Genomic DNA, 13,742 nt, shown 5'->3' on the forward strand with positions numbered 1-13,742 from the left:
ATGCACAACACACAAGGGAGTGCTGGGCTGACTCATCACTGGGTTTTCGTGGCAGGAGCAAGGTCACGAGATCTGTTAGGTAAGATTGAGAATTCTGGACCAATTAGGAGCGTTAGCTACACAAAAGGAGAGGCCCACCAAGGCACATAAGCCTGGAGGTTGATTTTTGGTAGTTCAATGGAAACTACGTTTCAAAACGAGCAGGATGACGTAAGCTTGGGACATGGTAGACCCCACATGATCTTGTATGTCATTATATTGGTGTGGCGAACCCATGAGACAGGTCAACCCGGAAAGTCATTTCTAGAGTAATCCTTGAATGCATAAAATAAAATGGGCCCGATAACAGAGCTCGGGAAACGAGAATCTTGTCACTAATAGACGACCCGTCAATTAAGCATAAATATACGTATATATAACTATAAGTGGTGGCCACAAATGGGGCATTGATTAATATATGTGTGTGTGTTCACATTTAAATAGCGCGAGGGTTGTGAAAATCCAACACATGAAAGGGTCGACAACTAATGTCCTAATGCCAAGTGGATGAATGAGAGGCTGGATGGACTGCCATGTGGATGTCACATGGCACATGGATGATGGGGTAGTGGAACTTTGAAAAGCCATAACTTTTGAACCAGATGTCGGATCGGGATAAAATTTTACAACGTTGGAAACATCTTGTAGAGACGAACACAATGTTGTTTCAAGTTTTGAAGGCAATTTTTTTTTTAATTATCCCATCTCTCTGACTATACAAGGGAGATTGGATTAACAAGTAAACACTTTTCACTGAGATTAAGGTGGGGTGTTAATAGGTGGTATGAAAACATTCAAGTTCAACACTTGGACTGGATGGGCTCTATCATGGGAAAATAAGGTGGTACTGTGTTTACCGAGTTAACAGAGTAAATGAGTTTCATAATGATTCTTTTAGGAAATTAACTAAACTAATCTTTACATTTTAAAAGTCAGTCTAAACTGATTGATTTCTTGCATGATTGCTATGCTTGCTCTGTGAATTAATTGTTTAGCATAACACTCACATTTGAAATGTTTCCAAGGTTTAATGAGCTAATGACTGTGTCAACAAATGTATATTTTGTGGACTATGCAAACCTGTATATTAATAATTTGTTGATTTAATGACATTAGTATGTTGATATGGGTTGTTTGTTTCAACTAGTTTTCCATAACAACTCTGCAAAAACTTTATCATGGGCATGATTTTTAGATATTTAATTCTATTATTATGTGTCTAACAATTGTGTGTGAATGATAAAACGTCACAAGAAACATAAGAAAATAAAAGACACAAGAATGAGGACCAGAATGGTGCAATATAGCTCTAATCAGTCCCAAAATGGAAATGAAGAGGCCAAGACAAATGGAGAAGAAACATTAGTTGGCCAAGGGGGAGGGGAAGACTCTCCTAATTCGATGGATACCTTGAGGAGCCTAAAGGATAAGGCTATAAGCTTCAAGGTAGAAAATGAAAATATATTAATAGGTCAGGAGAGGCAAGCTGAGATAAATGCAATCATCTTACAAAGTCTCTCAAACTTACAGATCCAAAGGCAATATGAGTTGGTAACTAGTCATAGAGACATGAGAAACCTTTGGGAATTAGAAGAGAAAACAAATGGAGTAGATGGTGACAAGTCCAGGAAGAGGCGTAGGCGGAAGAGTGAAGACACCGTGAAGGAAATGCACCACTGAGTACCCCAAAAGGTAGAACTAGTGTTTATGTGCATCATTCTGGTAGATATTCCAACTCCACCACCAAGAGGCACCATCATCATTCCCATCATCACCTTCAGAGGAAAAGAGGAAAGAACTATATTCCTAAGGAATTTTAGAAAGAAAAGCCACCCACATTTGATGGAGATATGAAGAAATCGGAAGATGCAGAAGCTTGGCTGCTTAGCATGAAGAAATTATTCAGAATCCGTGATTATTTTGAAAACATGCAAGCCAAGATTGGCACCTATAGCTTGAAAGGAAAAGAAAACAATGGTGGGAAGGAGTTGACTTCGTGTGAATTTGTAAGGCTCTTCAAAAGTCATTATTTATCAGAGCGATATTACGACAAAAAAGCAAAATAATTTTACAAACTTAAGATGGGACAAATGAAAAATGACAAAATTTTTGAGATATGTGCCATAACTTAAAGATGAGAAGGCCAAGATCCAGAGATCGTGGGCTTCCTATGACATTCAAAGACCGAACTGAATTGTTGGAACCTAAAACATTGAATGATGCCATTAAGAAATTGAAACACAACTATGAGAAGACAAAGTGTAGGCTGAAAAATAAAAGCAGTTGGAAAGCAAAGAACAATGATAGAAATAAAAAGAAATGGCCTAAGAAAATTGTGAAAAAGAAGGAAGGCACACACCCATCCAAGGAAAGTCTATCTCAACAGAAATTCGACCCAGATGCTAAAGGCCATGCACATAAGCTAGCAACAACTCAACGCAAAGTTGAAACAAAATAACAATTAAAATGCTGGACTTGTGGTGAGAACCATTGGAAAGTGGAACTTCCACACCAAAGAAACACATGGCCAAAGATTTACAGTACCTAGGGAGCTCGTACAATGGGTGATGTAGCATAGAACTTGCCCAAAATTTATGTAGTCACGGGAAATTGCTAGGAATACCGCCAAGCATCCATCATTGAGATGGAAGGTAAACTATTTAATGAATTCATTTCCATTTTTATTGACCCTGGTTCTAATTACAACTTTGTAAATCCGGAGGTCGTGGAAAAATTCAAATTGACTAAATAATTGCACATAGAGCCACACTTTTTTCAACTGACGACATGAATAAATAGAAATAATGTGCATTTGAGATCAACGACATGTCCACAATAACACATTTAAATTTGTTTCCATTGGGTGCATGCAACTTGTTATTGGGTATGAATTGGTTGTATATGCCCAAAACTAAGGTCAATTGCTTTGAAAAAGAAATTGAATGCTTGGATGATGCAAGAAAAAGAAAAATTTTACAAGGCAAGTGAAAGCCAATTTCAGTGAGATTGATCATAGAAATGCAGGCTAAACGCAATTTATGGAAAGGTTATAAATTATTTGATGTGCATGTATCTAATGATAATGAAACTAGTGATAATGTCGGGCAAGAAGAAATAGAAATACTAAAGAAATATCCAATGTTGCGACAATACGAGGATGTGTTTATAGAATACATAATGGGTTTACCTCCTCATAGGGAATTCAATTTCTATATTGGATTAGTGCCTAGAGAAACATCTATGTCCAAAGCACCATATCGAATGAGTACATCAGCGCTAGTTGAGTTAAAAATATAGCTAAAAGAGATGCTTCATAAAGGTTACATACGACCAAGTGTGTCACTATGGGGAGCTGCAATGTTATTCATGAAGAAAAATGACAATATGCTTCGACTCAAATACATTCAATTGAATAAATTAACCATTGAGAACTAGTATCTGTTGTCATGGATTGATGATTTAGTCAATCAGCGAAAGGGAGCAACAATCTTCTCCAATATCGATTTGAGGTCAGGATATCATCAAGTATGTATCAAAGAAGAAGATATTCACAAAATTGCTTTCTAGACAAGGTACATGCACTACGAGTTTGTGGTGGTACTCTTTGGGCTTAGAAATTCCACTGTTGTTTTCATTTGTCTAGTGAATAATGTACTGTGTCCTTATTTAGATAAATTTGTCATTGTTTTTCTTGATGACATATTGCTGTACTCAAGAACTAAAGAAGAGCATGAAAACCCCTGGTTGCAGTGTTACAGTTGTTGAGAGAACACAACCTTTACACAAAGCTTAGCAAATGTGAATTTTTCCAATCATAGATACATTAGCTGTGGCACACTGCCTCCAATGAGGGGATATTAGTTGATCTGAAAAATATCGAGGCCATAATGGAATTGCCAATATCAAAGAACATAAATGAGGTCAGATCATTCATGGGATTGGCATGATATTATAGGAGGTTCTTTAGGAACTTCTCCAAGATAGGCCACCCCATTACATTATTGCAAAGGAAAGGAAATAAGTTCGAGTGGACAATTGAATGTGCAACGAGCTTCAAGCAGTTGAAACAATTTCTCACTAATGCTCTTATGTTGAGGATTGCATATCGAGACAAAGATTTTGTGGTATGTACAAATGCCTACAAGGAAGGGCTTGGTGGAGTCTTAATGATGCAGGAGCATTCCACTTCCAAGCCAAAATGTATTTTGACTAGAATAGGGGTCTTTTTATTTACCAAGGGAGTTGTTTCCCTGATTGTGAGGAATTGTTTAATCTACCTCAATATGCTTGGTACAATTATTTTGTGGATGTAATGGTCACCAATCTACTTAGATATGCCTGGTACACATATTTTGTGAACATAGCGGTCACCAATTTCCGAGGACTTTTGTGGACATAATGGTCACCAATTTCCGAGGACTGTGAACCGAATAAAATAAGAAGGATAAGAAGTGCCAATTCCATATTTGATGACATGACCGCCACATAAAGTAAGAAGGAGAAGAAGTCCCAATTCCATATTTGATGACATGACCACATTTGGTCACATGACTACTACTCTCCTCATTAGTCTTTGCTAAGGCAAGACTCTAGCAATGAATTTACCCATTGATATTGTTACTTTAACATTGAACATTGAAATTTATAATGTTTAACTTTGAAAAATAAATAATTTTTCAATATTGTTAAAAAAACTATTTTTCAAATATTTTATTGGACCATAACTTTTCATATTGTAGCCTCAACACATTATAATCCCATGTGGATAATTGTGTCACATATTTAATTTCATAATTTATAAATATTGTTGCTATATTCAAGCATGCTTTTTAAATATGTGTAATTTAAAATATATTTTTGAATGCATAAATGGATTATACCGTGAAAAAGATCATTTTATGGATAAGTTAAACTACACCCATTTTTTATTCTTAAGCTTTGCAAGAAAACCATCCAAATTTAAAATAGTCCGTACCTAGGTAAATAAATTTGTTACCATCAATTACTTCCCAATATAATTTAAACAAGTCTTTGTAGTTACTTCTCACTATAATTTAAATAAGTTTTTGACCATTATTAGTTTAGCATGGGCCAATGCAACTTATAAATAAGTACTTAATTTTCAATGTGATTAAAAAAACTATTTTCCAAACATTTGATTGGACCATAACTTGAAGGTCTTATTGCACCCTTTGGTTAAGATTATGCCATGTAGATAACAACCTCACATATTTTATTCCATAATTTATGGATATGGTTGCAATATTCATGTGTGATGATTTTTTATTCTTAAACTTTGAGGAAAGTAAATAACGTATTTACCATCTTCCTACCATAATTTAAGCAAGCCTTTGCATACAAAATCTATAGGAATATGATGTAAATAAATATATTTACCAAGAGTTATTTCTCACCATTATATATGTTTTTTCAAGGGTTATGTAGGAGTAAAACTATAAATATGTATACTGGTTACTACCCACCCCATAAAATAAATTTTAACTTGAATGAGAGACAGACTTAGTTGCCAGATTCCATTGACCTATTAACCACTTTTAATTTATCTAAATTGAATTTTTTTTTATGCAATTTTCCCATAACATAATTTTTAACTACCGACTAAATTGAAGTGCAACACTTGTTTACCTCCAAGTAAAATGACAAATAAATTTTCCAATTTACATTAACTACATTTACGTATAACCAAAATCTAAGTCGGTGGGTGGTGAAATGTTCAAATACTAGACAACTTCAAATGAAATTGGCCCCCACTTTCGGCAGCGCCTAACCAGCCATATATCGCGTATTAAATGCACCCGGAGATGCACGCGACATAGCCCGTTAACACGCAAATTGCCTTTTTTTATTTAGTGACGAGTTTTCAAATTCGTGTGTGATTATCTCGCGTGCATCTCCCGGTGCATTGAATACGCGATATATGGCTGGTTAGGCGCTGCCCCCACTTTCTCGCTCGCTTCAACGAATTGGTTTTCTTTAGGTTTTTTACAAAGAAATTTCTCGAGAAAAACGGGTCATGTGCGGTAACATTAAGATGCTATTAACCCATGCCAGTTGTCATCCACGATATTTTGACTCGAAAAAGAAAAGATTCGGGGCAACCAAACCAAATGAAATTGCCAGGAACCTGTTGCTTCTCGCTTCCGTAGTTCGAATAATAAATTAAAAAAATATGAAAAAAAAAAGGTGATAAATTTAGTTCGTTCACGGTATTGGAGGACCCTGTTTGCTGAGCGAGACAAGAAACTCCGAAATCTACCGGATTTCAGAGCAGTTTTGTTGTCACTTTATTGGCAAGTATTGAGAGAGACAGCGCAAGTTTTGTTGTCACTTTATTGGCAAGTATTGAGAGTGTGCTAGTGGTAACTTGGGGTCGGGTCATCCCGCTGGTAGCCACTTTGCACTTGTTCTGAGATCAACCAGACCATCACGTAATTCCAAATCTGAGGCAGTATGGCATTCTTCGATCGTCCACCTCTGCATCCACCAGACGATCGTGTAATTCCAATCTGTGGCGGTATGGCATCCTCGGATCCTTCTCCTCTGCATCCACCACGTACGCTAACTACAATTGTTATGTGTATGATGTCTTCATTGACCACCGTGGCCCTGATTGCAAGAAAACATTGGCCACCTAGATCTCGGATCATCTTTGCAAACACTGATTGCTAGCATTCTTGGACCAGCAGGAATTGCAAGAGGGAGATCGCTTTAACTTCTTAAATGGAAGGCCCTATTGAAACGACTTCCGTCCATATTGCAATTTTCTCTCCACGATATGCCGAATCAAGTTGGTGTTTGGCAATTTTCTCTCCAAGATATGCGGAATCAAGTTGGTGTTCGAAGGAGATCGTGTTGATGGTGGAATTTAAGACAACTATCATTCTGGTATCCTATGCCGTCCAGCCATCAAAACTTCGGTGGATGCAGCGCAAAACTGGACTGTATAATTGAGTCTTGAGCATGCTCCCGAGGGATAACTGCAAGCTCTGCTGTAAGAGGGGCGAAAATGGAGTGTATGGTGGATCCATGCTGGCGTTCGAAGAGAAGAAAACAAGCCACCGTCAAACTGGTCAGAAGAAGCCGCGATACGACTCTAGCACTATTAAAGAGTGGAGTGCGGCTCCTTTTAATGTTAGAGGCATAAGCCGTTTTGACATAGAAACACCTATAATGGGTGAGAACTCTGATTCTTCCTTTAGCCTTAGTTTTAATTTATTGGATTGATATATGGCATTTCTGACTCGTAATTGAACTCTGGATATTGTTTGGTGACGAACAGCATCTTCTCAAAAGGTCGTGAAAGGTTTTCACTTGTATGTCGAATTTGAGTTGCAGAGGCGCTCAGATTCCCTTGGATGCTTGACAAACCTCCAAACTCGACTTGTCGGTCTGCTCTCACTTGGCTGTTTGACAAACCTCCAAACTCTTGACTTGTCCGGCTGCTCCCAGCTGAAGAGGCTCCCAGATTCGCTTGGCAGCTTGACGAGCCTCCAATCTCTTTCTTGTCCCGCTGCCCCCAGTGGCAACGGCTTCCAGATTCTCTTGGCAGCTTGACGAACCTCCAAGCCGCTGCTTCCATCTGCAGAGGCTCCCCCAAATGCCCTTGGCAGCTTGACGAACCTCCAAACCCTTCACTTATTCGGCTGCTCCTACTTGCAGAGGCTCCCAGATTCCGTAGGCGGCTTGACTAGCCTTCAAACCCTTCACTTGTTCCACTGCTACCAGATTTCCCTTGGCGGTTCCCAGATTCCCATGGCGGTTTGACGAGCGTCCAAACCCTTGTTCCGCTTCTACCAGCTGCGGAGGCGACCAGATTCCCTTAACAGGCTTGATGAACCTACAAGCTTTTCCCTTGCAGAGGCTACCAGTCTCCCTTGGCAGTTTGACGAACCTCCAAGCTCGACTTATCCGACTGCTCCCATCATCTGCGATTCTGCAGAGATTTCCAGGCTCACTTGGCAGCTTAACGAGTCTCCACACGATTGACTTCTTCAGTTGCTCCGATTTGCAGAGGTTCCCAGAATCCCTTGCAACTTCACAAACTTCCAATTGATTTGTCCGGCTGCTCCGACGTGCAGAGGCTCCCAGATTCCTGTGGAAACTTAGCAAACCTGCAAACTCCCAGATTCCTGTGGCAACTTAGCGAACCTGCAAAGGATTGACTTCATCGGCTGCTCCGATTTGCGGGGGTTATCAGATTCCATTGGCAACTTAACGAATCGTTAGCTTTTGCATCTGTTCCCATTTGGAGATCCCATTTGGAGAGGCTTCGATATTCCTAAATTCCTAAATCGTTGCAAATACTCTTATTCAGTCTTCTGAGGAGCTTCAAGGAATTGGAGCTCAACTTTTGCTACGGATTGAAATGTTTGTTCGATTCCATTAGAATGTTGACTCTCAATAGAGGATTCTCAGCGAAGCAACCAGCCATTAAAAAAAGATGGAGGGGAATTGAAACATTTAACAATTTAAGAGACTCTTCGGAGGTGTCTCCTATTTTGAAGATGTTTTACTCAAGATGTCGAAATTAAGAATTGTAATGGTCTGGTAGAGGCGGGGGCATTTCCAACAACTCAGATAACCCTAAAGTTGGAGGCTGGTGGCGCATTGAGGAGAGTAGGAGGGCTTTTTGGTCTTTCAAATCTTCAAATGTTGAACACTAGCTGGTGCATAGAATTAGAGGCATCTTTGGAGGACTTGTGTGCATTTAACTGTGTCAAGGTGAAGAGCTTACGGGGATAGAACATTTGACGAAGCTTCGAAAGCCGAATATTAACTGGAGCATGAATTGGAGGAGCTTTGAACGACATTGTGGACGTAATGTATTATTTTTAATTTCAAAGAAAAAATTATGGATTTAATGTATTTTTTTCAAAGAAAACGGTATGGAATATCTAAGAGATGGTTGCTATACTCTTTCCTATATCTAAGAGATGTTTCTTTATACTCTTTCCTAGATGTCATTCCTATATTCATTTCCTTATATTATCTCTATTTCTATGGAAAAAAAAACACTCTTTATACTCTTATATTCATGGATGTCATGCTATATTCATTTCCTTTTCCTTGTACTCTTCTTTCCTATATTCATGGATGGATGGCATCCCTAACAAACCCAACGGCAAGAACCCATCAGTTCGAACTAGGCAATTCGAATCAATTCATTTGTGATGGATGGATGGCATCCCTAACAGACCCAACGGCAAGAACCCATCAGTTCGAACTTCGAACTAGGCAATGCGAATCAATTCATTTGTGATGGCTTATAGTCTTGTGAACAGAATGTTTATCAGGCGAACAGTTCCTTGATATTACTTGCTATTGAGTTCTTAAGGAAATAGAGTTATGATAGTTCCCTATTGGTTTAAAATCATATATATATATATATATATATACACACTATCCTACTGAATGTTGTATGAATGTGCTCATTTGATAGTTAAAAGTCTGATCAGAATGTTGTTTTATTGGACATAACAATCTGCTTTAAAAGCATTTGAGACTGACCGTTTTAAATGAATCAGATAAAACACCCTATCCAGATAAGTAATTATTAATATTAATATAAAATAATCTTTGTCCACATTGCCCCTCAATCGGGGCCAAAAGCAGAGAGTAAATCATCAACTGCTCTGATATATTGGAAGCTGACATAGACCCTAGACACGAGTCCCCGCAAACAATGAAAGCTCAACATGCCTATGCCTTTTATTGCTTGCTTCACTGAATGTCGCTGCTAACCCCTCTGGTGACACTACCCCTCCTTGATACAATGGTCAGTTGGCATACCTCAGCAATTCCTCCTGCAGCAAATTTTGGAGATGGATACAGTGGCTCGAGTGACACTACCCATCCTTGATGCAATGGTCAGTTGGCATACCTTAGCAATTCCTCCAGCGAATTTTGGAGATGGATACAGTGGCTCGAGTGGCACTAGCCATCCTTGATTCAATGGTCAGTTGGCATATCTCAGCAATTCCTCCTGCAGCAAATTTTGGAGATGGATACAGTGGCTCGAATGACACTACCCATCCTTGATGCAATGGTCAGTTGGCATACGTCAGCAATTCCTCCTGCTGCAAATTTTGGAGATGGATACAGTGGCAGCGTCGTAGTCAGACTGGAGGGTTTTCATTAACTCGAACAATCATGATAGCAAACACCTTTAATAGTCTAATTCAATTGCCAACTCCTCTCAGGGTGGCATTTAGTTTGGTTCTCCTCCTAAATCATTCAATATAAACATCAGAGAACACAACCTGTGACCTTCTTGTCACAGGCCAATGTCTCAAACTTCCTATAGTTTTCTTGCATTTTTGAATGCAACCCCTCTCCTGTTTATTTACCTCAGTCCAGCTACATCCAGGTGTTTCGCTTTTTTATGCCTTTTGTCTTTCATCATTTTCCGTTCCTTTTCAATGTGCCCTCCACCTGCTAGCTCTAGCGTAGATGTCTGATCGAAACACATAGGGTGCAGTATTTGTAGGGTCCAACTCGAGTGTCTTGCCATATACTGTCCTATCTATAGATTTTTGTGCTCTACAGGCACCAAGAAACAAATCCATACAAAAGCATCAGCTTTTATTGGCATTTTCTTGATAAAGTCTTGTGCTTTGTCTATATAGGCTGCACGGCCAAGGTCAACCACACACCTATAGTTCTCCACTGCAGGTGTGATATTGTAATGTATTCTCATACAGTATCGGCTGCACGGCCAAGGTCAACCACACAGCTATAGTTCTCCACTGCAGGCGTGATATTGTAATGTATTCCCATACAGTTGAGGTACTGACAGCCCTCATCCACGATTCATGCATATAACCATGCAGAGAAAATACAAAGCAACATAACATGGGCTGGTCTCGTCCTAGAGAGTTCATTTGTTCAAAGAGTTTGAGGGCAACCGTTATCCATGAGACCTTTTATGCATTTTGTCAAATAATTTGGTGTTGTCTAACTATGATATTTATTATTATTATTTTTTTTAATTAATTTTTTTGTTGGAGATTTTGGTTTGAATTGATAAAAAAATTTGTGAAATCTTATTTTTTTGTTATTTAAAAGATTTTTGTTATTTAAATTGGATTTTTGACTATGTATATAGATTTGACACCTTAATTGTAGAAAGTTTACAGCTCAAACTTGTAATTCTAATTTTAACCGAAAATAATACTGAAAACCCCTCCACCAAAATGTCTAACAGATAGCCTACGGCAAATAATTCAAATAATTCACGTCTTATGCATGCTCCCATGTTTTGCACAAGTCTATCAAGGCATTATCACAGCTATATCAGATTGAAAAATCCATCTCTGACTAATTGTTCATGTATCCCAAAGCCCTGTTATAAAGCTGCTAAGTTGGCACATACAGAGATAATACTGGAAAAAGTTCTTGAATCTGGCCTAACCCCTCCCAATTGCATATCTCCCTGCCCATTCTGGGCATACCCTGCAATCAATGTCGTCCATGATACGTCTTGCTCCGCCATGTTTTGCACAAGTCTATCACAGCTATATCAGATTATCTCTGACTAATTGTTCATGTATCCCAAAGCTGCTACGTTGTCACATACAGAGATAATACTGGAAAAAGTTCTTGAATCTGGCCTAACACCTCCCAATTGCATATCTTGAAAATGTCTCAGGGCCTCCACTCCCTTCCCTGCGCATTCTGAGCATACCCTGCAATCAATGTCGTCCATGATACAACATCTTGCTCCCATGTTTTGCACAAGTCTATCAAGGCATTTATCACAGCTATATCAGCTTGAAAATTCCATCTGACTAATTGTTCATGTATCCCAAAGCCCTGTTCTAGAATCTAAAGCTGCTAAGTCGGCACATACAGAGATAATACTGGAAAAAGTTCTTGAATCTGGGCTAACCCCTGCCAATTGCATATCTTGAAAATGTCTCAGGGCCTCCGCTCCCTCCCCTGCCCATTCTGAGCATACACCGCAATCAATGTCGTCCATGATACAACGTCTGGTTGATGCAGTTAGTTAAACAATTCAAAGGTGCTCTGAATCCTCCCACATTTGGCATACATGTCTAACCGCAATGACCTTACACTGATACCCAAATTTAATTACATTCTCATGAATCTCCTTACCCTGATGCAGAGCTCCCAAGCCAGCGCACACTTGGAGAATACTAGAAAAGGTTTTCGAATCAGCCCTCACATTTGCCAATTGCATTTGTCTAAAAGACTGGAGAGCTTCTTCACCATTACCACTCTGTGCAAATCCTGCTATCACCGCATTCCATGACACTAGATTGCGTTGAGGCATTTCATTAAATAGTTTCAGAGCCATGTCAAGCAGCCGATTCTGTGCGTATCCTGTGATCATTGCCGTCCAGGCATATATATCACTATGGAGTATCTAAAAGAGCTTCTGAAACTTGTTTGGATTCCCTGATTTTGAATATCCCGCTATCATGACAGTCCAAAAGATTACATCTGGTTAGGATATTTTGTCAAACACTTCGTGCGCAATTCTTATGAACCCACATTTTGCATAAGCGTCTAATAAAGCATTAGCCACAACAGCATCAGAGTGAAATCCGCTGCTTATGATTTCCTGACGCATCTGCTGCCTAGTTGCAGAGACGCCAGCTTGGCACAGGTAGCGAAGGTGAATTCATTGGGTTGAAAATGGGCTCGATGCATTTCGCCAACGAGTGACAGTGCCTCCTCATGTATTCTCTATGATAATGGATGAGTCTTGTATTTCTGGTTTGAAATGGTGTTATTAATGCATGAAACATGATTGTGTGATTAATATATACAAGAATGGAAAATATGTTATGTCATAGCAGTAGTTAACATGGGAATCCTTCCTTATTATGGTGTGGTGGTTATGTGGATTGCAAATTCTTATTAACACTGTTTATCTGGTAATATTGAGGATTTCCTTGTCTTTTATCCTTATTGCCCTGTTATCTTATATGAGGGTATTTCCCAAGTCTTAAGTGATGCATACCCTGTTGTGGGGTCTACTCATCCATTTTATCAAGGACTCAGACCAATAGATATATCATGTGTTGTATGAGGCATGACCTCAAGAACTTGAATGACTTGATTTTACGACTCTGTTCTTCACACAAAGTTGCATCTATGTTATGTATGTGTTGAGGTTGAATCTCCCAAGGCTGGCTGCCATATTTTGTATATTATTTTGGTGTGGAGATGGTGTGGTAAATCCCTACTTGAATCACTAGTTATAGCCATGGTGCTCAGCTTGATTGGTACTCTACTAGTGGGTATTCATATATTGGTTATTTTTGTTAATGATTTGTCTAGAATTCTCATCCATAAGATTGAAATGTTTGTGGCCTTGTAAAATTGTTAATCATGTGTCTGTATACATGGTTCATGCCGATAGTCCAATTGAAAAGGAGGATTTTTTTGTTTATTCATGAATGTTGAACTCCTTGTGGCCTTTATGGCACCATATGCCTTTTGGTTGTTTTTATAAGCTTGCTATGTTTATTTATTTCTCAAGAGAGACCTGTAGAATTATGAGCCGAGAGTAGTTTGTTCCTTGTATGACTCGGAGGGCCCAAGGGATTGTAGAGCTTTGAGAGACTGGATGGAAAGGTCTTTGCGCTGAATGGACAAGTCCCTTGTCTGGATGGACGAGTCCTTGGGCTGTGTTTGGTATCCCTGCCATCAAGAAC

The 13,742-nt window shown here is 39.0% G+C and overlaps 1 protein-coding gene and 1 long non-coding RNA gene across 2 annotated transcripts; one reads left to right on the plus strand and one right to left on the minus strand.

Annotated features, from left to right (window-relative positions):
* Positions 1–6,342: 6,342 nt before the first annotated feature.
* On the plus strand, positions 6,343–9,016 carry LOC149210165 (uncharacterized). Its single transcript, XR_016252278.1, has 2 exons — positions 6,343–7,234; positions 7,340–9,016. It is a non-coding gene; the product is annotated as an uncharacterized LOC149210165 (long non-coding RNA).
* Positions 9,017–11,404: 2,388 nt separating this feature from the next.
* LOC149210166 (pentatricopeptide repeat-containing protein At2g34400-like) lies at positions 11,405–12,412 on the minus strand. Its single transcript, XM_089398893.1, has 4 exons — positions 12,175–12,412; positions 11,909–12,006; positions 11,677–11,744; positions 11,405–11,573 (listed from the first exon to the last, which is right to left on the minus strand). The coding sequence occupies exons 1-4, from the start codon at positions 12,410–12,412 to the stop codon at positions 11,405–11,407; spliced, it is 573 nt and encodes a 190-aa protein (XP_089255019.1).
* Between the last annotated feature and the right edge of the window lie 1,330 nt (positions 12,413–13,742).

The sequence above is a fragment of the Pinus tabuliformis genome, chromosome 1_2, assembly GCF_031772625.1.
Source record: "Pinus tabuliformis cultivar Carrire ecotype Pingquan chromosome 1_2, CPIR1, whole genome shotgun sequence".
In the NCBI taxonomy this organism is placed as follows: domain Eukaryota; kingdom Viridiplantae; phylum Streptophyta; class Pinopsida; order Pinales; family Pinaceae; genus Pinus; species Pinus tabuliformis.